Source organism: Pogoniulus pusillus, chromosome 17 (genome assembly GCF_015220805.1).
Source record: "Pogoniulus pusillus isolate bPogPus1 chromosome 17, bPogPus1.pri, whole genome shotgun sequence".
NCBI lineage: Eukaryota > Metazoa > Chordata > Aves > Piciformes > Lybiidae > Pogoniulus > Pogoniulus pusillus.
Window position 1 is genome coordinate 3,385,387 of NC_087280.1, and position 26,979 is coordinate 3,412,365.

General features: G+C 56.0%; 3 protein-coding genes across 7 annotated transcripts in view; 1 reads left to right on the forward strand and 2 right to left on the reverse strand.

Moving 5' to 3' along the window:
* The window catches only part of EDC3 (enhancer of mRNA decapping 3), a 35,727-nt gene extending 31,284 nt beyond the window's left edge, over nt 1-4,443 (reverse strand). Inside the window, exon 1 of one of the 5 annotated variants that reach the window (XM_064157263.1) lies at nt 4,318-4,443. In XM_064157263.1, coding sequence (XP_064013333.1) covers nt 4,318-4,365 — 48 coding nt within the window. In that variant the 5' untranslated portion in view covers nt 4,366-4,443. Of the gene's footprint in view, nt 1-2,141; nt 2,189-2,657; nt 2,723-4,317 lie in introns of those variants that run through there. The other 4 variants (XM_064157266.1, XM_064157264.1, XM_064157268.1 and 1 more) reach the window with 4 other exon arrangements.
* A 2,411-nt stretch (nt 4,444-6,854) lies between these two features.
* Nucleotides 6,855-14,339, reverse strand: LOC135182810 (cytochrome P450 1A4-like). The gene is made up of 7 exons (XM_064157272.1): nt 14,309-14,339; nt 12,526-13,391; nt 12,160-12,286; nt 11,528-11,617; nt 11,314-11,437; nt 9,696-9,782; nt 6,855-8,396 (listed from the first exon to the last, which is right to left on the reverse strand). Exons 2-7 carry the CDS (start codon nt 13,369-13,371, stop codon nt 8,090-8,092), a joined length of 1,581 nt encoding a protein of 526 aa, XP_064013342.1. The 5' UTR covers nt 13,372-13,391; nt 14,309-14,339; the 3' UTR covers nt 6,855-8,089.
* Nucleotides 14,340-18,529: 4,190 nt separating this feature from the next.
* On the forward strand, nt 18,530-26,299 carry LOC135182809 (cytochrome P450 1A5-like). The gene is made up of 7 exons (XM_064157271.1): nt 18,530-18,603; nt 19,684-20,550; nt 20,934-21,060; nt 22,290-22,379; nt 22,477-22,600; nt 23,756-23,842; nt 25,886-26,299. Exons 2-7 carry the CDS (start codon nt 19,705-19,707, stop codon nt 26,190-26,192), a joined length of 1,581 nt encoding a protein of 526 aa, XP_064013341.1. The 5' UTR covers nt 18,530-18,603; nt 19,684-19,704; the 3' UTR covers nt 26,193-26,299.
* The last annotated feature ends 680 nt before the right edge of the window (nt 26,300-26,979 follow it).

A 26,979-nucleotide genomic window follows, 5' to 3' on the forward strand; every position in this document is an offset into this window, starting at 1 on the left:
AGCAAGACTAGCAGCTCCCAGCAGCAAGACTAGCAGCTCCCAGCAGCAAGACTAGCAGCTCCCAGCAGCAAGACTAGCAGCTCCCAGCAGCAAGACTAGCAGCTCCCAGCAGCAAGACTAGCAGCTCCCAGCAGCAAGACTAGCAGCTTCCAACAGCCCTTTCTGCAGGCATCCTCCTCTCATTTGAAAGGAGAAGGCTGTGAGATTTTGGTGTGCAGATCTTTTGGGGATGCTCAGCAGTGAGGAGACTGATCTCTGAGTGCACAAATGAAACCAAAACACTTTTTAAGGGAAGGCACAAAGTGAGGGGAAAACCAACTCAAGAGCCCAGAACAAAAGGCCTCACACTCTCCAGAGCCAGAAGCAGCACTGCTACAATCAGACAGATGACAAAAGAGAGTCGCACTCCCTTCCAACATCGAGTTGTACCAGCACAGAAGGGAAAAAAATCCCATAGTTTCTTTAGTTTGATGTTCAGAGCCAAGTAATTCCCTTCCTTTTGATGCTTGACTGAACTTGTATCAAGCCACTTTGAAGCAGCTAAGCAGGCCTTTTGATCTGGGATTTCTTCCTTCAGACAAAGGAGACAAGCAGATGACAGGCTGGCTGGCACCAGAGCAGCACCAAAGAGCTGACAAGCTCATAAATGAAGATCACTACCTTACAGATTTGCTCTTCCTGCTGTCATCAACAGCAAGAAGGGGAATGCTTGATATTTACTGTCAGGAACACAACAATGGGAAGCACAGGAGATAATCCAGGAAGATTAACATCAAAATATAAACCACACTTCTGGGATAGTAATTTTAATTTTTCTTGGAGCCCTTCCTGTCCTGAGCTGCTTGGAAAAAAAGACATGAAGAAATAATAAGCTAAAAATACATGGAAGTAAGTAGGATGCTACCAGAGAAACCTCATTTCCCCTAGCTTGTAGGGGACTGAAAAGAGAAGGATGCTTCAAAGGGAAGCAAATTGGCCACTGAGCTGTAAATTCATCAGGCCCAGCCTCCTCTCTTTCCTGTTTCTGTGTATTTACATTAACCTATGACAACAATGTCTGGATTCCAAGATGAGGGCTGATAAAGGGCACTACCAAAACACAGATAACACATCTCAAAGCATTTGCAGCAAGACTAAAATTCCCTTCTCCTTCCTGCCTTTTCTTTTTTGCATCTCCTCTTTAAAGCAAGGGAAAGCACTCAGCACACATCACCAGCTCTGCAAGGACCCTCTTCAAAGATAAGAGGCTCCTTTCACCAAGGGAGACAATAAATCAACCTTTATGTGCAAGCAAACTAAAACAAGGGAAACTTCTCCCATCAAAGGATGCCCTGCTTTGCGTGCAGAAGAGGGGATAAACTACACATGCAGTGAATGATTTACCTTATCACACACAAGAAACAGAGGGGATAAACACATTTGCTTGCTTATATACCCCTGGAAAGTCAAAACCTCCTCCACCATCTCACCTTATACCCCAGGGGTTTGTCATACACCTCGTATCATAGAATCAAGCAGGTTGGAAGAGAGCTCCAAGCTCAGCCCAGTCCAACCTAGCACCTAACACCTTTGAATCATAGAATCAAGCAGGTTGGAAGAGAGCTCCAAGCTCAGCCAGTCCAACCTAGCACCTAACACCTTTGAATCACACAATCAAGCAGGTTGGAAGAGACCTCCAAGCTCAGCGAGTCCAACCTAGCACCCAGCTCTGGCCAGTCATAGAATCAAGCAGGCTGGAAGAGAGCTCCAAGCTCACCCAGCCCAACCTAGCACCCAGCTCTGGCCAGTCATAGAATCAAGCAGGCTGGAAGAGAGCTCCAAGCTCACCCAGTCCAACCTAGCACCCAGCCCTGGCCAGTCACAGAATCAAGCAGGTTGGAAGAGAGCTCCAAGCTCAGCCAGCCCAACCTAGCACCCAGCCCTGCCCAACCAACCAGACCATGGCACTAAGTGCCCCCTCCAGGCTTTTCTTCAGCACCTCCAGGCACGGCCACTCCACCACCTCCCGAGGCAGCCACAGGTGCCTCATATGCCCCCAAGTCTCTTCTTTTAAGTGTGTAACAGGGACGTTCTTGCAAGTTCGCAAAGAGAAATCAAACCAGAGAGCTCAGTCAAAGACAAGCAGCCCTTGAGACAATAACCTGGCATGAGATGAGCAAGCCTGGCACACCGGGCACGGCTGCTGGGGAAGAGGGGTGCTGCCACACGCGTTCTCCCCAGCTAAAAGGGGAGGTAAAGCTCAAGCAGCTCACCGAGGAGGAAAACAGGCAGCAAGCCTGCACCTGAGCTGGGATGGGACATGTGCTCCCAGCACGGCTCCGCTCCCCGGGCGGGCTCGGGGCGGGCGGACCCCCAGGGGAAACACGCACAGCCCACAGCCCCCTCCCGGGAGAACACAGCCAAGGGGACCCCGGCTGGAAGCTGCCCGCCCGGAGCCCCAAGGAGGGCAGGCGCTGCTCTCAGCTTCCGCACCTCCCGGTCCCAGCCCCCCCACCGCGGCCCCACGCAGGGCCTAGCGCCACAGCCGCGCCTCACGGCAGGGCCCGACGAGGCCACTTCGGCTGAGGAGGCCCCCGGCGCTTCCCGGCCCGCTCCCGCCGGGCTCCCCACGGTGAGGGGACGGGGAAAGGCGAGCGGAGGGCTCGCCCCGGCCTCACCTGCCCCCGCCGCTCGCTGCCCGCCTCAGCCGCGGCCCCTCCGCCGCCAGCGACGCTGGGCGCTGCCGTCACTTCCCGCCCCGCCTGCGAGCGACGCTGCCGCCGCCGCCCGGGCCCAGCGGCACATGCGCGGTGCGGAGCGGCGCCGCCGCCGCTTGCTGCCGCCTGCCGCCGCCGCTGCCGCCTGCCGCCGCCGCCGCCGCCTGCCCCCGCGGCCGGGACCGCGCTGCTGCGGCGAGGGCGCGGGGTCAGCGCAGGCACCGCCGTGGCCTCCTGCCCGCGGCGTTCCACGGGGTTCGGCCACCGCCGCCGTGACTTCTGCCGCGCTTCCGTGCCCGCCGTCACCCCCGTGCCGCCTCTCGGCGCCGTTACGCGGCAGCCGCGGCTGACCGGGCTGTTGGCGGCTCACGGGGTCCCAGCACGGTGAGGGTTGCGGAGGACTTTGGGCATCGTCCAGCCATAGAATCAAGCAGGTTGGAAGAGAGCTCCAAGCTCAGCCAGCACAACCTAGCACCCAGCCCTGCCCAACCAACCAGACCATGGCACTAAGTGCCCCAGCCAGGCTTGGCTGCAACACCTCCAGCCACAGCCACTCCACCACCTCCCTGGGCAGCCCATTCCAATGCCAATCACTCTCTCTGCCAACAACTTCCTCCTCACATCCAGCCCAGACCTCCCCCAGCACACCCCCCCCTGCTAAAGCAAGGTCACCCACGGCAAGTTGCCAAGGATCACAATGTCCAGACAGGTTTGGCATCTCTCCAGAGAGCTCCACAACGTCCCTGGGCAGCCTACTCCAGGGCTCTAGCACCCTTACAGCAAAGAAGTTTCTCCTCCTGTTCAGGTGGAGCCTCCTGGGTCCTGGTTTGTGCCACCTGCCACTTGCTCTGTGACTGGGCACTATGAGAAGAGCCTAGCTCCGTCCCCCCGATGCTCACGTTGTGAGAGCTACGTGGGCTCTGTCACGTTCACACCACCCTCAGCACACCTCCGTTGCCTCTTTGATCTCTTTCATTCCTCCATCACCGCTGTCACCTCTCCCATCGGCTGCCCCCACCCTCATCACCTCCATCACACCAGGTGCACACATCCTCTGCTGTCACTGCCAGATGGTCTCATTGCTTCTGTTACAACCTTCACCACAGCTCTGTAGCTTCTGCTACACTTCCATTGCCTCCATCACCTCTATCGTCATTCCATCACCTCCTTCACGCCTCTGTCACCTCTCCATCACCTCCATCTCCCTTCTGTCATCACCACCCCACTTCCATCAGCCCTCTGTCACTTCCATCACTCTTCCATCACCTCCATCCCCCTTCCATCAGCCCTCTATCACTTCCATCACCTCCATCCCCCTTCCATCAGCCCTCTATCACTTCCATCACCTCCATCCCCCTTCCATCAGCCCTCTATCACTTCCATCACCTCCATCCCCCTTCCATCAGCCCTCTATCACTTCCATCACCTCCATCCCCCTTCCATCAGCCCTCTATCACTTCCATCACCTCCATCCCCCTTCCATCAGCCCTCTATCACTTCCATCACTCTTCCATCACTTCCATCAGCCTTCTATCACTTCCATCACTCTTCCACCACCTCCATCCCCCTTCCAACCCACTTCCATCACCCCTCCATAACACAGCACCTCCCTCCTACTCACCAGCAGAGGCATGGCTGCGTTCCTCTCCCGCTTTCTCCTCAGCTCCATCAAAGCCAGCTTCTCCCCCTCAGCAGCCGGAGGCTGTTTTGTTCATTATCTGGAGGAGGAAGAAGTGGGTGGGGTGCTGCCCTGACCTTCCCCAGCTGACCCGCAGGTGGTGCCGGGGACACTGATTAAAAACAAGCTCATTAGGAGGGCAGTCGGCAACAATAACACGCAGGTGAGCGAGGTCCCTGTGGGAGAAAGACTCCTCCTGGCCAGCACAGCCCTCCCGGGGCAGGGTCACAGAGTAAATACGACCCCACGGCACCCTTAGAAAAGTCACTCAGTTTTTCAGCCTTGTGTCCTGGTGATGGCTGGAGGCAAATCATAGAATCATGGAACTGTTTAGATGAGAAAAGAATCATAGAATCATAGAATGAAGCAGGTTGGGAGAGAGCTCCAAGCTCAGCCAGCCCAACCTAGCACCCAGCCCTGCCCAACCAACCAGACCATGGCACTAAGTGCCCCAGCCAGGCTTGGCTGCAACACCTCCAGCCACAGCCACTCCACCACCTCCCTGGGCAGCCCATTCCAGTGCCAATCACTCTCTCTGCCAACAACGTCCTCCTCACAGCCAGCCCAGACCTGCCCTGGCACAGCTTGAGGTTGTGTCCCCTTCTTCTGTCCCTGGGTGCGTGGGAGAAGAGATCCAACCCAACCTGGCTACGACAGTCTTGGGCAGCCTGTTCCAACCCCTGACCACTCCCTCCCAATCTCCTCTCCTGGTGCAACTTGAGGCCTTTTTCCTCTTGTCATAAGCACCTGATATTAGGCAGAAAAGAGTAAATCCCCCCTGGCTCCAACTTCCTTTCAGGGAGTCACAGAGAGCAATGAGGTTTCCCCTCAGCCTCCTTCTCTCCATGCTGACCCACCCCAGTTCCCTCAGCTGCTCCTCACCAGCCCTGTTCCCCAGACCCTTCACCACGTTCATCGCCCCTGGTGTAGGCACAGTAAGGAAGTGTAAGGCAAATTGGGCTCTGCCAGCATGGCAATTTGATACTTATTGCATAACTTGCCCTCCAAAAAAGGGGAAGAGCCTCAGAAATAATCATTCTCTGAGGCTGGGATGCATGGAGCTGGTGACATCCCAAAGCATCCCTTTGTGGCTTTCCTCCCTGAGGATCCCAAATGGTTGTTTTCAAGCCATTGATTCCTTCTGTTTGGTCAGGGATAGATAGCCAAGTCCAGAACTGAGCTGCAGATTGGCATCACCCCTCCACAAATCCCAGCTTGGTGGGAGAAGACTACAGCTGACATCCAGGAGGATTAAATGCCACTGGTGACACAGCCTTGACAGTAAAGGGCCAGCCAGTTCCCACTCCTTTAGGATAAACCACTCTGGTGCAACATACACAAATCATAGAACCAGGCAGGGTTGGAAGGGAGCACAAGGAGCAGGCAGTGCCAAACCCCCTGCCATGCCCAGGGACACCCTACCCTAGAGCAGCCTGACCACAGCCTCAGCCAGCCTGGCCTCAAACACCTCCAGCCATGGGGCCTCAACCCCCTCCCTGGGCAACCCATTCCAGCCTCTCACCACTCTCCTGCTCAACAACTTCCTCCTCCCCTCCAGCCTCACTCTCCCCACCTCCACCTTTGCTCCATTCCCCCCACTCCTGACACTCCCTCACAGCCTCAAAAGTCCCTCCACAGCTTTTTTGGAGCCTCCTGCAGACCCTGGAAGGCCACAAGAAGGTCCCCTGGGAGCCTCCTCTGCTCCAGCCTGCACAGCCCCAACTCTTTCAGGCTGTGCTCACAGCAGAGCTGCTGCAGCCTCTCAGCATCCTCCTGGCCCTGCTCTGGACACTCTCCAGCATCTCCACAGCCCTCTTGGCCCAGGGGCTCCAGAGATGGATGCAGCACTCCAGGTGGGCTCTCAGCAGAGCACAGCAGAGGGGGACAATCCCCTCCCTGGCCCTGCTGGCCACACTGCTGCTGCTGCAGCCCAGCCTCTGCTTGGCTTTCTGGGCTGCAAGTGCTCACTGCTGGCTCCTGTGGAGCTTCTCCTCCAGCAGCACCCCCAAGTGCCTCTCCTCAGGGCTGCTCTCCAGCCTGGCACTGCCCAGCCTGCATTGCTGCTTGCCATTGCCTCCAGCCAGCTGCAGGACCTTGCCCTTGCTCTTGTTGCACCTCCTGAGCTTGGCTTGTGCCCACCTCTGCAGCCTGCCCAGCTCCCTCTGCATGGATCCTGCCCTCCAGCCTGGCTGCTGCACCACACAGCTTGGTGTGGGCAGCAAACTTGCTGAGGCTGCACTCAGCGCCTCTGCCCATGGCACCCACAGAGATGCTGACCAAGCCTGGGGCCAGGACTGATCCCTGAGGGACAATGCTTGTCCCTGGCCTGCACTTGCCCATGGAGCCATTGACAGCCACTCTTTGGGTGCAGCCTGATTTTTAAGTGTTAGAGAAGTGTAGGACTTTCCACACACACCCCCCAAAGAAAAAAAACAACCCACCCTTTTTCTAGTGGAATAAGACCAACAAGAAACCTTGAGGAACATTCAGAGAAGCCTTTATTGGGTTTTAGACAGACTGTGCAGTTCATGTCCCAGCTTACAGAAACATTCCACCTGGGTCCAAAGGAGCAGGAATTGCTGCTTTGATTTCTCCCTCCAGGCTGGCTGAAGCAGACCATGAGTCTCCTGCAGCCCTCAAACCCTTGCTCCTCTTACCAGGCTGGATATAGAAACTTATTTCTAGCTTAAAAAAAGGAAAGAGAGAGAGGAAAAAAATATAGTTTTAAAAAAAAGGAGGCAGTAAATACAGAGTCTGAAAGCCAGAAGTGATTCTACTGTTTGTGCCTCTTGGTGCTGCTTGTCCCTGCTTCTCAGCCCTTTGGTGTCTGCTGGGAGGTTTCCTGGGAGGACTTGAGCCAACTCAGCTCCTCCCAGTGCTAAATATGGATATGGACACATTTGATTCCTTTTCTCCAGGAGAATCTCAGCAAGGATTGGTAGAAGCACTCAGGGAATCATTCCATGGGTCTACATTCACTGTGTGAGGGTGTGCCCGGAACGGGTCCACTCGAGACAGGTGGTGGCACAAGGGTGGGTTTGGCCCCTGTGTCACCTCAAGAGCCCTTCAAGAAGGCAGCTGGAGCAACAGGAAGAGCCTGCTGCCATCAGCATGAGGAGCTGAAGGGTTTAGCTCTGCCAAAGGAGGCTGGAAGACTTTCATCCCATGGGAAAAGGCTGGCCAGGTGTCTCAGGGAGCAACCCGCAGGTTTGCTCTGGTTTGGTGGATCACAGAAGCAAGCAGGGTGGGAAGGGAGCACAAGGATCAGCCAGTTCCAACCCCCGTGCTATGAGCAGGGACACCTCAGCCTCAGCCAGCCTGGCCTCAAACACCTCCAGGGACAAGTCCTCAGCCACCTATGAAGGGAGCCACCCACGACAGGGTGAGGACACTCCTCCAGGTATCCCAGCCCGAAGAGCCTTTTTCCCCAGCACAGGGCTGGACCTCCCAGAGAAGGATGAGCAGCCTGGACTTCTTGTGAGGGTTGTTTTTTTTTGCGGGGAAGGGCAGCGGAGCTGGCCGGGGAGGCTAGGAGGAGCCCGACAAAGCCGGCTTTATCCCTCCCCGTCTGCTTTTCCAGGAGATGAACAAGCCCGCAGCGAAGCAACACAAACGAGAGGCTGTGCTGGCTTCTGCAGAGCGTCAGCAGGAGCAGGCTGAGTGTCCAGTTCCAAGGGCTGCCTTGCTTCTGCGGAGCCAAGCTTCCTGCTGTGCCTTAGGGAGAGCTCTTCACGGGGGGCCGCTTCTTGATCTGGAAGAGCTCGCACTTCTTGTACTTCATTGTCAGCCCGTACTGAGGAGTGATGTCCACCTTCTGCCCCGGCACCAGGCTGAACTCCAGCTGCTGCAGCAGGATGGCAAAGAAGAGGAAGACCTCCCAGCGGCCGATGGTCTCCCCAATGCAGCGCCTCTTCCCCAAGCCAAAAGCCAGCACTTTGTCGCCCTCCGTCCTGTTTAATTCAGTCCCCGCGGCGTTGAGGAACCGCTCGGGCTTGAAGGTTGAAGGATCCTTCCACAGCTTCCTGCGGCAGAAGGGAGACACACCTGAGGATGCTACTTGCGCCCATTGTGGTGGGGGCAGCAATCCAAACAGCCTCTGGAGGGGAGAAGCATCACAGCGATTTCTCATTCCACCACCCGATGAAAGGTTTGGCAACCTCTGTCCCTGATCTGAAATGCCAACTGTGTGTCAGCCCCACCAGCTCGGGCTGCTGAATCCTCCTTTGCTAAGCCCAGCTCTGGTCTGGCTGGGCAGACACAGGAGATGGAGTTAATTCAGCGTGCAGTAGCTGGAGGTCCTGCAGCTCCAGCCAAGAGCAGGGTGCAGAGAGCAGACAGCAGCTCTTAAAAAGGAGAGGTGGACACCTAAGGGTTTTCCCACCTTCGGTCCTCCCAGCAAAGCTTCCCAACCTGCCTCAGCTCAGCTGCTGGGAGGTACCAGGAGGGGATTTTCCATTGTCTTAATGGGGAGTCCTTTCCAGCCCTGAAGACAATGTCCCTATTGCAATGCTCACCAGCATCTGCAGGAGCAGAAGGGATGATATTGCAGTGGTTCTGTGCTTCTGACCTACTTGGATGCCAACATCTTGGCCTTCTGATCCAGAAGACCTCATCTGGAAACCACCTTCCCTATCAAGCCTAAGTCAACATACTCCCCGCCCCCTGCCACCTCCCCAGGAGAGCCTCTACTGGAGAGCAGCATAGGGGTTAGGTGGAGCTTTGGTTTCCAGATCCCCTGTCAGCAGTCACAATGTGAGCCTGTCGAACTGAATGAGTCATGCCAGGGCAATTTTCTCCCTGACAGAAGAAACCAGGCAGTTCCATTGAGCACATTCAGCACCATCAATCCAGATCACAAGGGCTGCCTGGCAAGAGGATCAACCCAATCCTGGTTATTCAACAGCCCAAGCTGCCAGTCCTCACAGTAAACCCAGGGCATGGAGGACTTCTCACTTTACTGCACATGAACATATTTAAGTGTTCAAACCCAGACAGAATCACTGAGGCTGGAAAAGACCTCTGAGATCATCAAGTCCAGACTTTGATGGACGTGGTTTAGTGGGCACAAATGGTGCTGGCTTGATAATTGGACTTGATTTCAGAGATCTTTTCCAACTTTAATGGTTCTATGACGTGGAAAAGCACTGGAGCTGGGTGAGGAGATGCTGAGCCAGTGACCAAGTCAACCCGGAGCACCTCCATGCCCAGGAGAGACAAGGCTGAGCTCACCACGCCAAACACAAGGCTTTTTTTGGTCCAGCCTGCCTTGTCCTGCCTTCATAACCTGTTTGGGTTTTGGGATGGGGATTTGGTGTACTCACTCATCGTGGTTGACTTGCCACTGGTTGACAAAGATGCAGGTGTCCTTGGGGATGTAATAGCCGTTCAGCACCGCCGCTTTTGTCGTACTGAAAGGGGCAGAGAGGAGAAATCAGGGAGGCCAACAGCATCCTGGCTGGATGCTGGATCAGCAGCAGTGTGGCCAGCAGGAACAGGAAAGAGACTGTGCCCCTGTGCTCTGCACAGTGAAGCTGCACCTTGAGTACTGGGTCCACTTTTGGGACCCTCACTCTAAGAAGGATGTTGAGGTGCTGGAGCAGGTCCAGGGCAGGGCAGCAAAGCTGGGGAAGGGTCTGGAGAACAGGGCTGGTGAGGAGCAGCTGAGGGATCAGAGGGCTGCAGCAGCTCTACTATGAGGACAGCCTATGAGGGTTGGGGCTTTTCAGCCTAGAGGAGTGAAGGCCTGGAGGAGACCTTGTAATGGCCTCAAAGTAGCTGGAGAGTGACTATTGACAAGGTCTTGTAATGACAAGACAAGGGGTAATGGGTTTAAACTGGCCGAGGGGACATTTAAACTTGATGTTAGGAAGAAGTTCTTGACAGTGAGGTTGGTGAGACACTGGCACAGGTTGCCCAGGAAGGTTGTGGTTGCTCCCTCCATGGAGGTGTTCAAGGCCAGGTTGGATGAGGCCTTGAGCAACCTGTCCTAGTGGGAAGTGTCCCTGCCTATGGCAGGAGTTTGGAACTGGATGATCTTTGAGGTCACTTCCAACCTAAGCCATCCTATGATTCTCTGATCTTTGAGGTCCCTTCCAACCTAAGCCATCCTGTGGTTCTCTGATCTTTGAGGTCCCTTCCAACCTAAGCCATCCTATGGTTCTCTGATCTTTGAGGTCCCTTCCAACCTAAGCCATCCTGTGGTTCTCTGATCTTTGAGGTCCCTTCCAACCTAAGCCATCCTATGGTTCTCTGATCTTTGAGGTCCCTTCCAACCTAAGCCATCCTATGGTTCTCTGATCTTTGAGGTCACTTCCAACCTAAGCCATCCTATGGTTCTCTGATCTTTGAGGTCCCTTCCAAGCTAAACCATCCTATGATTCTATGAACCAGAGTTGTTTAGTCTGAGAAGAGGAGGCTGAGGGGAAGCCTCATTTCTTTCTACAGCTCCCTGAAAGAAGGTGGGAACCAGGTTGGTGTTGGTCTATTGTCCCAAAGAACAAGTTACAGGACAAGAGGAAACAGGGTCAAGTTGCACCAGGGGAGGTTCAGGTTGAATATTAGAATAAACTTCTTCCCTGAAAGTTTTATCAAGCCCTGGGACAGGCTTCCAAAGGAGGTGGTTGAACCCCTAACCCTGGAGGTGTTTCAAAGAGGCAGAGATGTGGTGCTGAGGGACTTGGTTTAGAACCAACCTTGGTAGAGGCAGGGAATTGTTGGACTTGGTGGTCTTAAAGGGCTGTTCCAACCAAAACCATTCTGTGACTCTATGATGCAGCCACAGGCACCAGAGCAAGGTGGCAGCTGCACTGTCAGTGAGCGTAAAAGCCATGGGGAGCTTTCCACACTGTGTCTTGGAATGTTTCCCTACAGCAGGGATCAGCTTCCAGGCACCTCCCAGCAAACCCCTCCAAAAAAGCCCCCCAGACACCAAGTCCATACCTGTGTGGGATGGTGAAGGGCAGGAAGGAGGAGTGCCTGAACATCTCCAGGATGAAGGCCTCCGTGTAGGGCAGGATGCTCCGGTCCGACAGCCTCGGTCTCCTCTCCCGGCCAATGCTCTGGTCTGTAGGGGGTCAAGAAGAGGGAGCAGGTTGGGATCTCAGCCCTGGCCAGAAAGGTTTTGGGCTCCAGGGAATCAGGTTTATGGACTCACCTAGTTCTTCCTGGATCTTCTTCTGGATGTCAGGGTATAAGGCAGCATACATGAGGCTCCAGGACAGGGCAGTGGTTACAGTGTCAAAGCCTAGGCATGACAAAAGGCATTTAGCTACCAGAGGAGGACAGGAGAGTAGCTATTGACAGACCCCCATTATCCTAGGTACTTGCCTTGGACCTGGCTTCACAGAGAGCTGATGAAGCAACATAGAATCATAGAATCAACCAGGTTGGAAGAGACCTCCAAGCTCATCCAGTCCAACCTAGCACCTAGCCCTAGCCAGTCAACTAGACCATGGCACCAAGTGCCTCATCCAGGCTTTTCTTGAACACCTCCAGGGATGGTGACTCCACCACCTCCCTGGGCAGCCCATTCCAATGCCAATCACTCTCTCTGTGAAGAACTTCCTCCTAACATCCAGCCTATACTTCCCCCAGCACAACTTGAGACTGTGTCCCCTTGTTCTATTGCTGGTTACCTGGGAGAAGAGACCAACCCCTACCAGGAGACCTCCTGAGAGCCCAGCAGCAGTTCCAAACAACCAAGGTGGCTAGGATGCCACGCTAACAGCTCCAGCTGCCCCAAGCAGCCTCCCAGTGGCAAGGCTTTACCCTCAGAAGCATTCTCACCTGCCCCAAAGAGGTCATAGACGATGCCAATGATTTTCTCGTTGGAGACTGGGACTTGGGCGTTCTCCCCAGCAGTCTTCTCTTGGCAGTGCTCAATCAGTGAGTCTGTGATGTCCCGGATGAGCTCCTGGGGAAGGGCACAGATCCTGCTCAGGCACATCATGGACACCCAGAGATGGGGAAACTTCCCCCAGCCATTCCCAGCTCCTGTGGGGATTAACTATGGACTGGAGAGCTCCAAGGAGCTTTCCTGGGCAGAGGTGGAGGGGGCAAGGCAGTAGCTTTATCCCCCCCATTGCCAGACAGGCAGCATATCTGACAGTTGTAGCCATCTCAGCCAGCACCAAAGAGCACCCAAGCTCTTACCTTATCAAAGGTGGCGTAATGCTCCTGGACAATCTTATGCACAAAGACATTGAAGCGCCTATTGATGTCCTTAAAGAGCTGCATGGTGCGGCTGGGAAGGTATTGGAGCAGGGGGATGAAGTCAGCAGGATGGCCAGAGGCAGCCACATCCCCAAAGTCGTTGTTGAAGCTCACCACATCGAGCAGCTCCTGGTCGCTGTGGTCGTAACGCTTGCCGAAGCACATGGCGCAGATGACGTTCGCCACCGACACCACCAGGTACTGGTTAGGGTCAAAGCTCTTCTTCTCACCCATCACCTCGAGGAACTTGGTGACCAGGTACTCAGCCTCCTTGGAGACATGCTCCTCCAGGAGGCAGGTGGAAGCAGAGGTGGGGCTGGAAGTGATGGAGAAGGTCTTGAGGGCGTTCTGGGCCAGCTTTCTGCGGGCTCTCCACACCTCCCCCGAGTCAGGGTTGAAGGCCAGGCTGTGGCCGTTTGAAATGTACTTGAAGCTGTGGAGGTCAGGGCGCCCCATAAACTCCTCCCCTTGCTTCACCAGGGCTTGCTTGATGGTGTCCAAGCCGCTCAGCACCACGACGGGACGGGTGCCAATCCTGATCTCCATCACGTCCCCATACTTCTGGCTCAGGCTGGTCAGGACCAGGTGCGTGTCCTTCCTCAGCTCCAGCACGTTGCCCAGGATGGGGTAGCCTCTGGGTCCTGGGGGGCTCTTCAGACCCTTGGGCACGTGCTTCTGGAGGGACTGCACAAGGAGGAAGACCAGGCAGAAGACAGCAGCCACCAGGAGGACCTCAGTGGCCGAGACAACGCCTTGGCTTCCCACCAGCGACATCCCAGCCTTCATCGCTGCCAGCACACCGAAACCTGAGCCATAAAGCAAAGGGACATTATGAAGGGGTGAAGGTCCAGGGAGCACCTCTAGTGTGAGGTGATCCTAGCAGACACCACTGAGAAGGCAGGCTGCAGGCTGGGCTTCACTTCTGCCTCCGTTTCCCATACTTGATCAAACTTGAAAGCAGCTTGTTTGGGTGGTTTTTTTTTTACCCCCAACCAGAAGTAAAAGGAATGTCCTGCAGCTTCTCTTCTGTGCTCCAGGGTAGGAGATGTGGTCTCCCGACCACAGGACCTCTCTTTTCAACTGCTAATTCTTCCAGAGCTCTCAACCCCTGGAGAGCTAAGTCCTTCCAGTTGGAGTCATCTGGTTGCTCACCCCAGCCCTCTCTGCTCACCGCCGAACTCCGCGCAGCGTTGCCACCAACCTTCCGAAAGAGGCTGGCCACAAAAGCTGCCCGCGGCTGCAGCTACGTGGGACCAGCGGGCTATGGGACCTTGCTCTCAGCCCCGCAGAACCTCCCGAGCCTGGAGCCGGGAAAGGCTGGCTCTGGCATCCTATCCCCCCTCGGACTTGGCAGCGCCGCCCCCGCAAAGACCCCAACCCCCTAAGACCCCAAACTCCCACAGAGTGAAGAGCCTGGAGATGCGAGGCTGCTGGCGGCTCTGCATCCCAGCTGAGAGCTGTTCCCAGCCCGTGGAAATGGAGTGAACACCTCAGAGAGGCTGAGGCTGTGGAGCAAAGGGCTGCCCCCACAGGACAGACACAGCTCCCGCCCCCCCCCCCAGAATTCACTTTCCGACAGCTGCGGGAAGGATGTCATGGGAGACTGGGAGCAGCCAGAGAGCGGGAACACCCTGCTGCAGGGCTTCCATCCCTTGAGAGGGTAGAGGTGGGGTCCTGGAGAAGCGTCTCCGCTCATCTCCATCCCCCCGGGAGGATAACTGACCTGCGGAGCAGCGCGGCAGGGAGGGGCCCGATCCTGGCGACAGGTACCCCTGAGCCCTTCGCTCCTGCTTTATATGCATCGCCGCTCGCCCGGATTGGCCGAGCAACCTCCCGTCAAAGCTGACGTCTGGCCAAACTCCTCGGGAACTCTCCGGACCCCACCTCCCCGCCCTGGTCCTCCCCACCGCCCCAACCCCAGGCGTGGATGCCCCGGTGCCCTGCGAGGCCCCGGTGAGACGGCTGCGAAGGGGCGGGTGAAGGAAGGGAGTTGTTTGGTTGGGGGTTTTCTTGTTTGTGTTTTGGGGTGGTGGGGTTTTTTTTTCGGGGGGAAGGGGGGGAGAAAGAGTCCCGACGGCTCGTGGGGGGGCGTGCCGGTGCCTCTCGTGAATCCCAGCCCGGGAGAGGGGGGGCATTGCGTGCGAAGCGGGCGGGATGTTTGGGCAACCCCGCACCGCCCTGGTCACTCCAGTCACGCTACCGGCAGGATCTTAAAGGCGCCGGTACCGAGCACCGGATCCCCCCACCTCCCCAAAACCGCCGTCACCCCACCCAGGGGAGCGCCTCGGTTCCGCTGGTTTCCCACCGCCCCTTCCCACCCCACTCCCCGCTGCGGGCGCACGGCTCCATCCCGTCCCCAGCTTCCCCGCCGCCGGTGCCTGAAGCCCGGGGATGTTCCCGACGTCCGAAGCCGTGGGGCGAGCGGGAGCGTGGGAAAGCAGCCCCGCTGCGAGGATTCCCCCGCCACGGGGCTCCACCAACACGCGGGGATGAGCAGTGCCCTCCCCGCGGCTTTGCCCCTGCCTCCCCCTGTGCTGCCCGGTAAAGCGGAGGGAGGAAAACCGGGAAGGGGGCACCGAATCCGTCCCCGATATCCCCCCCCGCCCGCCTCCCGCTGCGGGGCTGCCAGTGGGTGCCAGACTGAGAACACAATTCCTGACTCCCAGCCTGGATCAGGTCCCCACGGAGAAAGTGGGGGCGGTAGGACAGACCCCGGGGTGGGATGGGGGTCACGGCCCTCGGTGCCACGACCTCTGTTAAAGTTTGCCCAGGCTCGCGTGAGAAGAGGCTGTGCCCTCTGCCGCCTCCCGTCCCCGAGGGACAGAGCGGCCCGCAGGGCGAGGTGGCACCGCGATGGGGCAAGAGAGGCAGGTGGAGGGGGGGGGGTCGGGGACACGTCATGGTGGAGATGCTCGGGGGACAAAAAGGCGGGGGGGGAGGGGTCTGAAGCGGAGTTTGTGGCTCCAGTCCCGGTCCCCACGGTGTGACACAGCAGGACCTGCCCTTCAGGGAGAACGAGTGGGACCAACCTGCACCCCAGATCTGCCCCCCGCCTCCACCTGCATCCCTGTCCTCAGCGGGATGAGAGGAGGACCGAAGGGTCTCACCCTGCTTTGGGCTGGGGGTGTCCCAGAGGTGACACTGGGGACATCGCGTGCGAAGGGGCTCCGGCCAGACCCGGGAGGGCCGCCCCGGTCACTCGCAGTCACGCTATGGGTGGGTGGGGGGGGAAATGGCTTTTAAAGGACCAGGGCGGTGGCCCCACGTCCACGAGCCCGGTCCGGGGTCAAGGTGGCGCCGGAGCAACTCGGCATCAACCACCCCCGGTCTGGCTGAGTTCGGGGCGGGGGGGCTCCAGCACCCAGTAAACGGGACAGTGCCAACACCTGCGTGATACCAGCAGCCTCCGCCCGCCACTTGTGTCTCCCTCGACAGGACACAGGTGACCCATCCCTCTCCAGTACAGAGTAGGGAAGAGGGGGGTGGTTTCCCACAGTGAGAAATCGGGGGTGTCGATCGCGCCACGGCCAATGTCCCCTTTGGGCTCTAGGGGACACCGAAGGGCCCTGCCATGCTCCCAGGCACGGGGCTGTCACCCCCAGCGGCCACGCTGCGTTTCCCAGTGGCTCAAGAGAGAGGCACACAAGGTCCGCACAGGACACACCGGCGTGTCCGCAAAGCCCGGGTGGGGATGTTCTCCGCGCACACAGGGACACCCCTGGCCACAGCTCCTGGCCAAGCTGTGGGTTTCCCCGGCCACCCCACAGCTGGTGCCCGTGGTGCCACCCCATCCGTGCACACGCGTGTCCAGGCACGGCACGCCGGCAGAGCTGACACAATCTTGTGCTCCTCTTCAGAAGCAGACACAAACAGGCTTAGAGAGGCACCAGCAGCTCCCATGCCCACACCATGCGCGCTGATGCCCTCACACGCGTGTGCTGGGCATGGTCCTGCGCGCACACCCCGCTGCACGCACTCCCGGGGGCACCGCCGTCCTCTCGCCCCTGGGTGTCCTTGAACACACACACACGCGTGTTGGCACCACCACCACCTTGGCCACCCAAACCGTGCCGCGGTGCAGAGATTTGGCAGCACTGCCTGCTCCCCGGCCGGCTGTGGGGAGCTGAGGGCTGAGCGCAGGGCGGCGGCCAGGGTGGGAGCCCAGCGCTGGGTGATGCTGGGTTTTGGGGCGTGAGGCTGGCTGGCACGCAAGGCAGGAGCACTTAACACTGTTCTCATACATAGGAGGCACCCTGCCCCTGCAGGGCTTGGCAGCAAGTTCCCAGGAGGCTAATAAGGCAGGGGAAGGGACGGCGGGGGGGGGGGGTGTGTGTGAGAGAGTAGATAGATCCTGAGACTCAGGAGCCTCTTCATCTTTTCTGCTGCTTTGGGGTATAGAACTGTTTGGGTTGGAAAAGATCTCTAAGATCATCCAGTCCAACCATCAGCCTGAGACCACCGTGGCCACTAAACCACCTCCCAAAGTGCCACGTCCACACGTTTCATGAACGCCTCCAGGGGTGGTGACGCCGCCACCTCCGTGGGCAGCCCGGTCCAGTGCCTGACCACTCTTACAGTGAAGAAATTGTTCCTGATGTCCAACTTAGACCTCTCCGAGGTCGTTTCCTCTCATCCTATCACTGGGAAAGGCTGGTGCAGGTTTCCCACCTGCACAAGGTCTGGAATGCTGCCTCGCCCACCCCCGCTGGGCGAATCATAGAACCCTCGATCCACGGGGATTGGAGATGCTGGCTGGATCCAGCTGACACGGCAAGCCCTTCGTTGCCCTGCTGCTGTGAAACCCCAGCCTGCCTCCACAAAAGCCCTCCTGAGGTCTTCCTCGCTGGCAGGCACCACCTGGTGGAGCTGGGGCTGGCTGGTCTGCCAGGTGCAATTATCAGCAGGGATATTAGCAGCCAGGCTTGTGTAACTGTTCTTGCCAAACGTTAATGAACGGCGTCATTGCCATTAATGAGCCTGATTAGCCCAGGTGTTGAAAGCCTTTATTAAACATTAGCTCGGCTTTTTCCCCGGGGCCAAATTCCCACTCTGCTTTTCAAAGCCTGGAGGAAGCCTTAGGGCCAAACCTCACAGTTCTGGCTCGTTGCTGCTCCTTCCCAAAGCCTTGGGTTTCATGCCAGCAGCAGCAGCAGCAGCAGCAGCAGCAGCCCCGTTCACCCCCGCAGCTCCTGCTGGGTTGAGCAAAGCTGCGCTGGGTTTGGAGGGATCAACTGCCCCCAGCTTTGCCCCTTCACCTCTCCTATCTCTTGGACTCTCCTCTTTCTCCTTCTCCTCCTCCCCTCTGCTCCGAGCCAGGGGACATGAGCCAAGCACCTTCTCACGCAAACCTGGGCAATCGTTAACCCGAGCCTGGCTCCACCGCCGGGCCAGAAGGTCCTGCCACCAGCAGTCACAGGGCACTCGACGCGCTGGGTGATTCCCCAGGGCTGGAGACCACCGTGGATGCCTTGCTGCAAGCACAGCCTCTCACTCCTGGAAGCAGCTGTAGCCTGCAGCTCCTGACACCTCCAGACTCCCTCTCTGTGTGCTGGGAATGGTCTGGCCAGGCCAGGGAAGGTCTTTGAGGGAAGTTCTTGCTCCCACGGGGCAGCAGCTCCCTGAGTATATCCTCCATCCTCCCAAGAGCAATGCTTAGGGACCACTTTCTGTTCTCCCTGTCCCTTCTGCCTCCCTGACCCCTTTCTGGCCTGCCACCCCGGGCTCTAGGGTGGGAGGAGAAGTCTCCATTCATCTCCCAGAGCTTGTTGGACCTGAGGAAACATCTTCCCTGGCTTCCTGGGCTAGCTCCAGCCAGGCTCAGTCTCCTTTGTTAATGGGTAACTTTTGTGTCATAAGCCACCACAGCACCCAGCTGTGCACATAAAAAGCTCCATCCTTCCAGGTGGCAGAAAAGGATCATCCCTTCTGCTTCACAGAACAGGGAAGGGAGCTGCCAGACCCCTTCTGCTAGGAGCCACCTGCAGTAGATCCAGCCCTGTGTATTGCAAAGACCTCCAGGTAGCAGATGACTTGAGTGTGGAGTGTGTATGTGTCTGTGTGCTCCTGAGCAGGGATATAGGACTGGGGTGGAGACACTAAGGTGCTGGGGAGGGTCTAGAGAAGGGCAATGAAGGTGGTGAAGGGTATGGAGAGCAGGTCTGATGAGGAACAGCTGAGGGAACAGGGAGTTTTCAGCCTGGAGAAGGGAAGGCTGAGGGGAGACGACCTCCTCACACTCTACAACTCCCTGAAGGGAAGCTGGAGCCAGGTGGGAGTTGGTCTCTATTCCCTGGTAACAAGGGATAGGCCTCAAGTTCCACCAAGGGAGGTTCAGGTTGGACAGTAGGAAAAACTTCCTTGCTGAAAGAGTGGTCAGGCATTGGAATGGGCTGCCCAGGGAGCTGGTGGAGTCACTGTCCCTGGAGGGCTTCAAGAAGAGCATGGACATGGCACTTGGGGGCATTGTTTAATGACCACGGTGGTGATGGACTGAGAGCTGAATTGATGATCTTAGAGGTCTTTTCCAACCTTAATGGTTCAATGATTCTGTGACTTGGCATTGAAGGAGAAAGGCATTCAGCAGGCTCTTCCCTCCCTCCCCTGCCCACTCAGTGAGCTGTGAGTATCTTCAGGGCAGCCCTGTGCTGGTGGCCTCCCAGCAGATCCAGCCTCCTGGCTGTAAGTCCCAGCAGATCCAACCTCCTGGCTATAAGACCTCAAGGGTTTGGTGGGGATGGGGCCAGCTTCCCTGAGGAGTTGCCATTCATCTCCTTCCACCTTCCAGCAGTTTTCTGTGCCCTGTTGCAAACAGAAGGTGTCCCCTGGGCAGGAGCCATGGCTGTGGATCTTCTGCAGAGGAAGATCTGCCATTGCAGGCTCTGGGGAGCTGAGGTCCCCATTAGGTGATGGATGTGCTTGGAGCACCTTGGAGGTGTCCTGCTTTTGTCCCTTGAAACCTCTCAAGTGCTACACAGGTGGATTCATCAGCCTGGGACATTTAAGGCCACTTGGTGACCTTCCTCAGCATCAGGAGCATCTGGAGAACTCAACCTCTTGCTAACCCTGGCTCTTTGCCACAATCCTGGTTAACTCCTTTAGGGTTCCCACGTGCTGGCAGCGATGAAGGCTGGGATGTCGCTGGTGGGAAGCCAAGGCGTTGTCTCGGCCACTGAGGTCCTCCTGGTGGCTGCTGTCTTCTGCCTGGTCTTCCTCCTTGTGCAGTCCCTCCAGAAGCACGTGCCCAAGGGTCTGAAGAGCCCCCCAGGACCCAGAGGCTACCCCATCCTGGGCAACGTGCTGGAGCTGAGGAAGGACACGCACCTGGTCCTGACCAGCCTGAGCCAGAAGTATGGGGACGTGATGGAGATCAGGATTGGCACCCGTCCCGTCGTGGTGCTGAGCGGCTTGGACACCATCAAGCAAGCCCTGGTGAAGCAAGGGGAGGAGTTTATGGGGCGCCCTGACCTCCACAGCTTCAAGTACGTTGCAGATGGACAGAGCCTGGCCTTCAGCCCTGACTCGGGGGAGGTGTGGGCAGCCCGCAGAAAGCTGGCCCAGAACGCCCTCAAGACCTTCTCCATCACTTCCAGCCCCACCTCTGCTTCCACCTGCCTCCTGGAGGAGCATGTCTCCAAGGAGGCTGAGTACCTGGTCACCAAGTTCCTCGAGGTGATGGGTGAGAAGAAGAGCTTTGACCCTAACCAGTACCTGGTGGTGTCGGTGGCGAACGTCATCTGCGCCATGTGCTTCGGCAAGCGTTACGACCACAGCGACCAGGAGCTGCTCGATGTGGTGAATGAAACAGAGCATTTCATTCAGGTGGTTGCTTCTGGCAACCCTGCTGACTTCATCCCCCTGCTCCAGTACCTTCCCAGCCGCTCCATGACCTTATTTAAAGACTTCAACAAGCGGTTCCTGCATTTCCTGCAGAAGAGGGTCAAGGAGCACTACCAGACCTATGACAAGGTGAGAGGTTGCAGGACCCTCAGCTGCACCACCAGAGATGCATCCCCATTCCCTGCCCCTCTCTCTCAGCAGCTTGGTTTTCCTCTTGCAGCCAAGCACTGGTGTCCAGTTGCATCCTCACAGGTATGGTGGCATCCAGCTTGTGCAGCTGCAGTCTCACTCAGCTGCAGTCTCTCCATGTGCATTGCAGCCCTCCTTCCCCGTGGCCTTGTGTGGCAGGGTCACTTCGATGATTGAGCATCTGATTCGTGCCACAGGTTCCCCAGAGGACCACCTCAATCTTTTACTAGGTAGCAGTAGAGACCATGGGGACTGAGAGATGAGGTTCTCCAGGGCTTGTACCACTGGCCCTGCTTCCATGACTTGTCTTCTCTTCCTCCCAGAACAACGTGAGGGACATCACTGACTCCCTCATTCAGCAGTGCCTGGAGAACAAAGTGGACAAGAGTACTGCCACTCAGATCCCCAAGGAGAAGATCATCAACCTTGTGAATGACCTCTTTGGAGCAGGTATCTTTTCCCACCAGTCCTCCAGCTACTGCTGAGCCTCATGTCACAGCTCTCTCTGACCCATCTTTGCCCAACACCAGACACTCAGCTTGCATCTAAGCATACAATCATAGAGCCAGGCAGGTTGGAAGGGAGCACAAGGAGCAGGCAGTGCCAACCCCCCTGCCATGCCCAGGGACACCCTACCCTAGAGCAGCCTGACCACAGCCTCAGCCAGCCTGGCCTCAAACACCTCCAGCCATGGGGCCTCAACCCCCTCCCTGGGCAACCCATTCCAGCCTCTCACCACTCTCCTGCTCAACAACTTCCTCCTCCCCTCCAGCCTCACTCTCCCCACCTCCACCTTTGCTCCATTCCCCCCACTCCTGACACTCCCTCACAGCCTCAAAAGTCCCTCCCCAGCGTTTTTGGAGCCCCCTGCAGATGCTGCAAGGCCACAAGAAAGTCCCCTGGGAGCCTCCTCTGCTCCAGCCTGCACAGCCCCAACTCTTTCAGGCTGTGCTCACAGCAGAGCTGCTGCAGCCTCTCAGCATCCTCCTGGCCCTGCTCTGGACACTCTCCAGCATCTCCACAGCCCTCTTGGCCCAGAGGCTCCAGCACTGGATGCAGCACTCCAGGTGGGCTCTCAGCAGAGCAGAGCAGAGGGGGAGAATCCCCTCCCTGGCCCTGCTGGCCACACTGCTGCTGCTGCAGCCCAGCCTCTGCTTGGCTTTCTGGGCTGCAAGTGCTCACTGCTGGCTCCTGTGGAGCTTCTCCTCCAGCAGCACCCCTAAGTCCCTCTCCTCAGGGCTGCATTTTTCTCCTCACTGCTCTTCCTGGACCTTCCAGGGATAGCCCTGGGAAATCAGCATGGGCCACTAGCTCTGGAAAGAGGCTTCAGGGAAAAGCAAAGGGGATGGCTCACAGCTCAGGTGAGCTTCACAAGCTGGTGTGGCTTTTCCTGGTCGAGGGAGATGTCAGCCTCCTGATTCATCTTTGAGGTACACGATGGAAACTCCCTCGATTCCAGGGAAGTTGTACAAACCTGACACGAGCTGGGGGTGAATCGGGAGGAAGGAGAACAAAAAACTTTAGCAGAGTTTTCTCCAACAGGATAGAAACCCAAGCCCTAGTGGGTGTTCAGGATGTCCTCTGCCTTCTCAGCCACCCAGGACTGCTCAGTGTGATGGTCAGGCACATGCTCTGCATATCCTGCAGACCTCCTCTACCTGCTCTTCCTCTTTGACCAGGCTTTGACACAGTGACCACTGCCCTGTCCTGGAGCCTCATGTATCTTGTGACATACCCCAACATCCAGAAGAAGATCCAGGAAGAACTAGGTGAGTCTACAAACCTCCTTCCTCCCTCCTCTGGGACAAAACCCTCTCTGTCCAGGGCTGGTCTCCCAACCTGCTCCCTCTTCTTGATCCCCTACAGACCAGAGCATTGGCCGGGAGAGGAGACCGAGGCTGTCGGACCGGAGCATCCTGCCCTACACGGAGGCCTTCATCCTGGAGGTGTTCAGGCACTCCTCCTTCCCGCCCTTCACCATCCCACACAGGTATGGCTCAAGTCTGTGAAGCAGGTGGAGGGACAGCAGTGTGGTGAGAGGCAGGGAGGTCATTCTCAGCTTGTAGAATGATAGAATGATAGAATCAAGCAGGTTGGAAGAGAGCTCCAAGCTCAGCCAGCCCAACCTAGCACCCAGCCCTGCCCAACCAACCAGACCATGGCACTAAGTGCCCCAGCCAGGCTTAGCTTCAACACCTCCAGCCACAGCCACTCCACCACCTCCCTGGGCAGTCCACTCCAATGCAAATCACTCTCTCTGACAACAACTTCCTCCTAACATCCAGCCTAGACCTCCCCTGCTCCCCAGAGGAGACTCTGTCCCCTTGTTCTGCTGCTGCTTGCCTGGCAGCAGAGCCCAACTGCCCCTGGCTCCAGCCTCCCTTCAGGTAGTTGTAGACAGCAATGAGGTCCCCCCTGAGCCTCCTCTTCTCTAGGCTGCACCCCCCCAGCTCCCTGAGCCTCTCCTCGTAGGGTTTGTGTTCATGGCTTCATCAGGGGCACAGGGAGCTCACAGCTCTTGTGCAGAGCAATGTAGGAGTTCCCAGAGAGCCATTCTTGCCTCCTCCTGACTTCACCGAGGATACTGCACTCAGCTCAGGTAGGGATGGTCCAGTCCAGCTCACAGACAGCACAACTGGAGCACTGCCTGATGAGGAAAGGCTGAGAGCCCTGGGGCTGGTCAGTCTGGAAGGGAGAAGACCGAGAGGGGATTGAATAATTGTCTATCAATATCTGAGGGCTGGAGGTCAGGAAGGAAGGGACCTCTGCCCACTTGTGCCCTGGCACAGGAGAAGGGGTTACAGCACAGGAAGAAGAACTTCTTTCCTGCAAGGGTCCCAGAGCACTGGAACAGGCTGCCCAGAGAGGTTGTGGAGGCTCCTTCTCTGGTGACTTCTAAGCCCTGTCTGGATGTGGTCCTGCATGACCTGCGCTGGATTCTCTGGTCCTGCTCTGGCAGGGGGATTGGACTCGATGATGCAAGGAGGCCCCTTCCAACCCCTACCATCCTGTAACCCTGTGAACTGCCCCTCTCAAGGATGACTCTTTGGTCTGCATCCTTACATCAGGAGCAGAGTAACAATCACATGAGGATGTAGAAGAACCTTTTTGCTTCCCCAACTCTCAGAGTCTCTTCTCTTTCCAGCACGACCAAGGACACGGTGCTGAATGGCTACTACATCCCAAAGGACTGCTGTGTCTTTGTCAATCAGTGGCAAGTCAATCATGATGAGTAAGTATCTTCTGAGGCAGAAAGCCTCCTGCAGTCACACAGAGGACCCTTTCAGCACATTTATCCTCCTGGGCAGAAGAGGAGCCAACCTTTGAAGATAAAAGGGAGCAGGGAAGGTATCTACTAAATTCAGGGTTATCCTGAGCCAGAGGAGATTTAGGTTGGACATTAGGAACAGTATCTCCACTGAAAGGGTTGTCAAGGGAAGTGGTAGAATCATTTTACCTCTCCTATGAGGCCAGGCTGAGAAAGTTTGGGGTTAATCATTTTACCTCTCCTACGAGGACAGGCTGAGAAAGTTTGGGGTTAATCATTTTACCTCTCCTACGAGGCCAGGCTGAGAAAGTTTGGGGTTAATCATTTTACCTCTCCTATGAGGACAGGCTGAGAAAGTTTGGGGTTAATCATTTTACCTCTCCTATGAGGCCAGGCTGAGAAAGTTTGGGGTTAATCATTTTACCTCTCCTATGAGGACAGGCTGAGAAAGTTTGGGTTGTTCAGTTTGGAGAGGAGAAAGCTCTGAGGAGACCTTCTTGTGGCCTTCCAGCATCTAAAGGAGGCTACAAGAAAACTGGGGAGGGACTTTTTAAGGTGTCAGGTAGGGATAGGACTTGGGGGGGGGGATGCAACAAAGCTAGAGGAGGGCAGATTTAGATTGGATGTTAGGGAGAAGTTCTTCAGCATGAGAGTGGAGAGACACTGGCACAGGTTGCCCAGGGAGGTTGTGGAGGCCTCATTCCTGGAAGTTTTTAAGGTCAGGGTGGATGTGGCTCTGGGCAACCTGATCTAGTGTGAGGTGCCCCTGCCCAAGGAAGAGGGGTTGGAACTGGATGATGCTTGAGGTCCTTTCCAGCTCTGACAATTCTGTGGTTCCTGGAAAGATGTAAAAGCTGTGCAGATGTGGTGCTGAGGACTTAGCAGTGTTGGGTTAATGGTTGCACCATGGTGCTGGACCATCTCATCTAAACTATGTGCTTATCCTGAAAGGTTGGACCAGATGATCCTTGAGGTTCCTTCCAACCTGGTGTTCTACTAATCTATGATTCTATGATTGATTTATTGATTCAATGCATCTAAAAGGTCTTCTCCAGCCTGATTCAATGATTCTTTGAATCTAAAAAGTCTTCTCCAGCCTGGTTGATTCAATGCTTCTATGAATCTAAAAGGTCTTTCCCAGTCTGATTGATTCATTGATTCTATGAATCAAAAAGATCTTCTCTAGCCTGATTGATTCAATGCTTCTATGACTCTAAAAGGTCTTCTCCAGCCTGAATGATTCAATGATTCAATGACTCTAAAAGGTCTTCTCCAGCCTGATTGGTTCAATCATTCTATGATTCAAAAAGATTTTCTCCAGCCTGATTGGTTCAATCATTCTATGAATCTAAAAGGTCTTTCTCAGCCTGAATGATTCAATGATTCAATGCCTCTATGAATCTAAAAGGTCTTCCCCAGCCTGATTGATTCAATGATTCTATGACTCTTAAAGGTCTTCTCCAGCCTGAATGATTCAATGATTCAATGCTTCTTTGAACCTGAAAGATCTTTCCCAGCCTGATTCAATGATTCAATGCTTCTATGAATCTAAAAGGTCTTCCTCAGCCTGAATGATTCAATGATTCTATGACTCTTAAAGGTCTTCTCCAGCCTGAATGATTCAATGATTCAATGCTTCTTTGAACCTGAAAGATCTTTCCCAGCCTGATTCAATGATTCAATGCTTCTATGAATCTAAAAGGTCTTCCCCAGCCTGATTGATTCAATGATTCTATGAATCAAAAAGATTTTCTCCAGCCTGATTGGTTCAATCATTCTATGAATCTAAAAGGTCTTTCTCAGCCTGATTCAATGATTCAATGCTTCTTTGAAGCTGAAAGATCTTCCCCAGCCTGAATGATTCCATGATTCAATGCTTCTATGGCTCTAAAAGGTCTTCCCCAGCCTGAATGATTCTGTGATTCGATGATTCTCACTGCTCCAGCCACTTTCCAGCGTCCCCCCTCCCGCTGTGGCCATCTCAGCAGCTGATGTTCTCCCTTCCAGGAAACTTTGGAAGGATCCACTGACCTTCAACCCAGAGCGTTTCCTCAGTGCTGATGGGACCAAAGTGAACAAAGAGGATGGGGAGAAGGTGCTGCTCTTTGGCCTGGGCAAAAGGAGATGCATCGGGGAAAACATCGCCCGCTGGGAGGTCTTCCTCTTCCTGTCCACCTTGCTGCAGCAGCTGGAGTTCAGCATCTGTGCTGGTGAGCAGGTGGACATGACCCCTCTCTATGGACTGACCCTGAAGCACAAAAGGTGTCAGCACTTCCAGGTCAGGCAGCGCTTCCCCATGAAGAGCATGGCCTGAGCAGTGGCCTGATCTGTTGGCCAATAAGTGGCTCTCTAGCACATCTGGGTCTGCCACTGCTTTATGGGACAAGGCAATAAACCAAAGCCATTGAAGCTCCTCTCTTACCTTGACTGCTTTGGAGCATTTCTTGCTGCTGCTTTCGTCTTGCAGCATTTCTTGTGTCTTGTGTCTTGAAACCACCAAGCAGCTCTGTGGGGTGGATGTGAACTGTCTTCTGCTAGAAGAGAAAGGGAATGTGCTCCAAAACAGATCCTCTGGGCTGTACTCTTTGAGAATCACTCTTTGATAGCTGAGGAGGAAGTTGTTGAGCAGGAGAGTGGTGAGAGGCTGGAATGGGTTGCCCAGGGAGGGGGTTGAGGCCCCATGGCTGGAGGTGTTTAAGGCCAGGCTGGCTGAGGCTGTGGTCAGGCTGCTCTAGGGTAGGGTGTCCCTGGGCATGGCAGGGGGGTTGGCGCTGGCTGCTCCTTGTGCTCCCTTCCAGCCCTGCCTGATTCTGTGATTCTATGATTCTAAAGGTGTTGTCACCAACTCAAACTGCAGAGTTTATACTGGCTGCCAATCAATCCATGGCAGCAGAGCCAGGTGCCTCCTTCTCTTCAGCTTGCACGCAACAACAGCACAGGAACAAGTATCCTGTGCAACCTGCACTGTTCTTAAACCTCTTCCCATGGGCACCATCTGCTCAGCCATAGCCCCAGCCCCTGGCCAATGGGAGCTGCTTTCAGGTCTCAATGCCCATCACTCATCATGCATTGCACAAAAACTTCCAAGAAGAGCCAGAAAT

Bases quoted from the DNA above. Each gene is read 5' to 3' on its own strand.
- LOC135182810 (XM_064157272.1), bottom strand. From the start codon at position 13,371: ATGAAGGCTGGGATGTCGCTGGTGGGAAGCCAAGGCGTTGTCTCGGCC. The intron at 11,618-12,159 runs GTGAGAATGCTT...TGTCATGCCTAG, and splicing joins CTATGACCTCTTTGGGGCAG to GCTTTGACACTGTAACCACT. The intron at 9,783-11,313 runs GTATGGACTTGG...TGCCCCTTTCAG, and splicing joins CCCTTCACCATCCCACACAG to TACGACAAAAGCGGCGGTGC.
- LOC135182809 (XM_064157271.1), top strand. From the start codon at position 19,705: ATGAAGGCTGGGATGTCGCTGGTGGGAAGCCAAGGCGTTGTCTCGGCC. The intron at 20,551-20,933 runs GTGAGAGGTTGC...TCTTCCTCCCAG, and splicing joins ACTACCAGACCTATGACAAG to AACAACGTGAGGGACATCAC. The intron at 22,601-23,755 runs GTATGGCTCAAG...TTCTCTTTCCAG, and splicing joins CCCTTCACCATCCCACACAG to CACGACCAAGGACACGGTGC.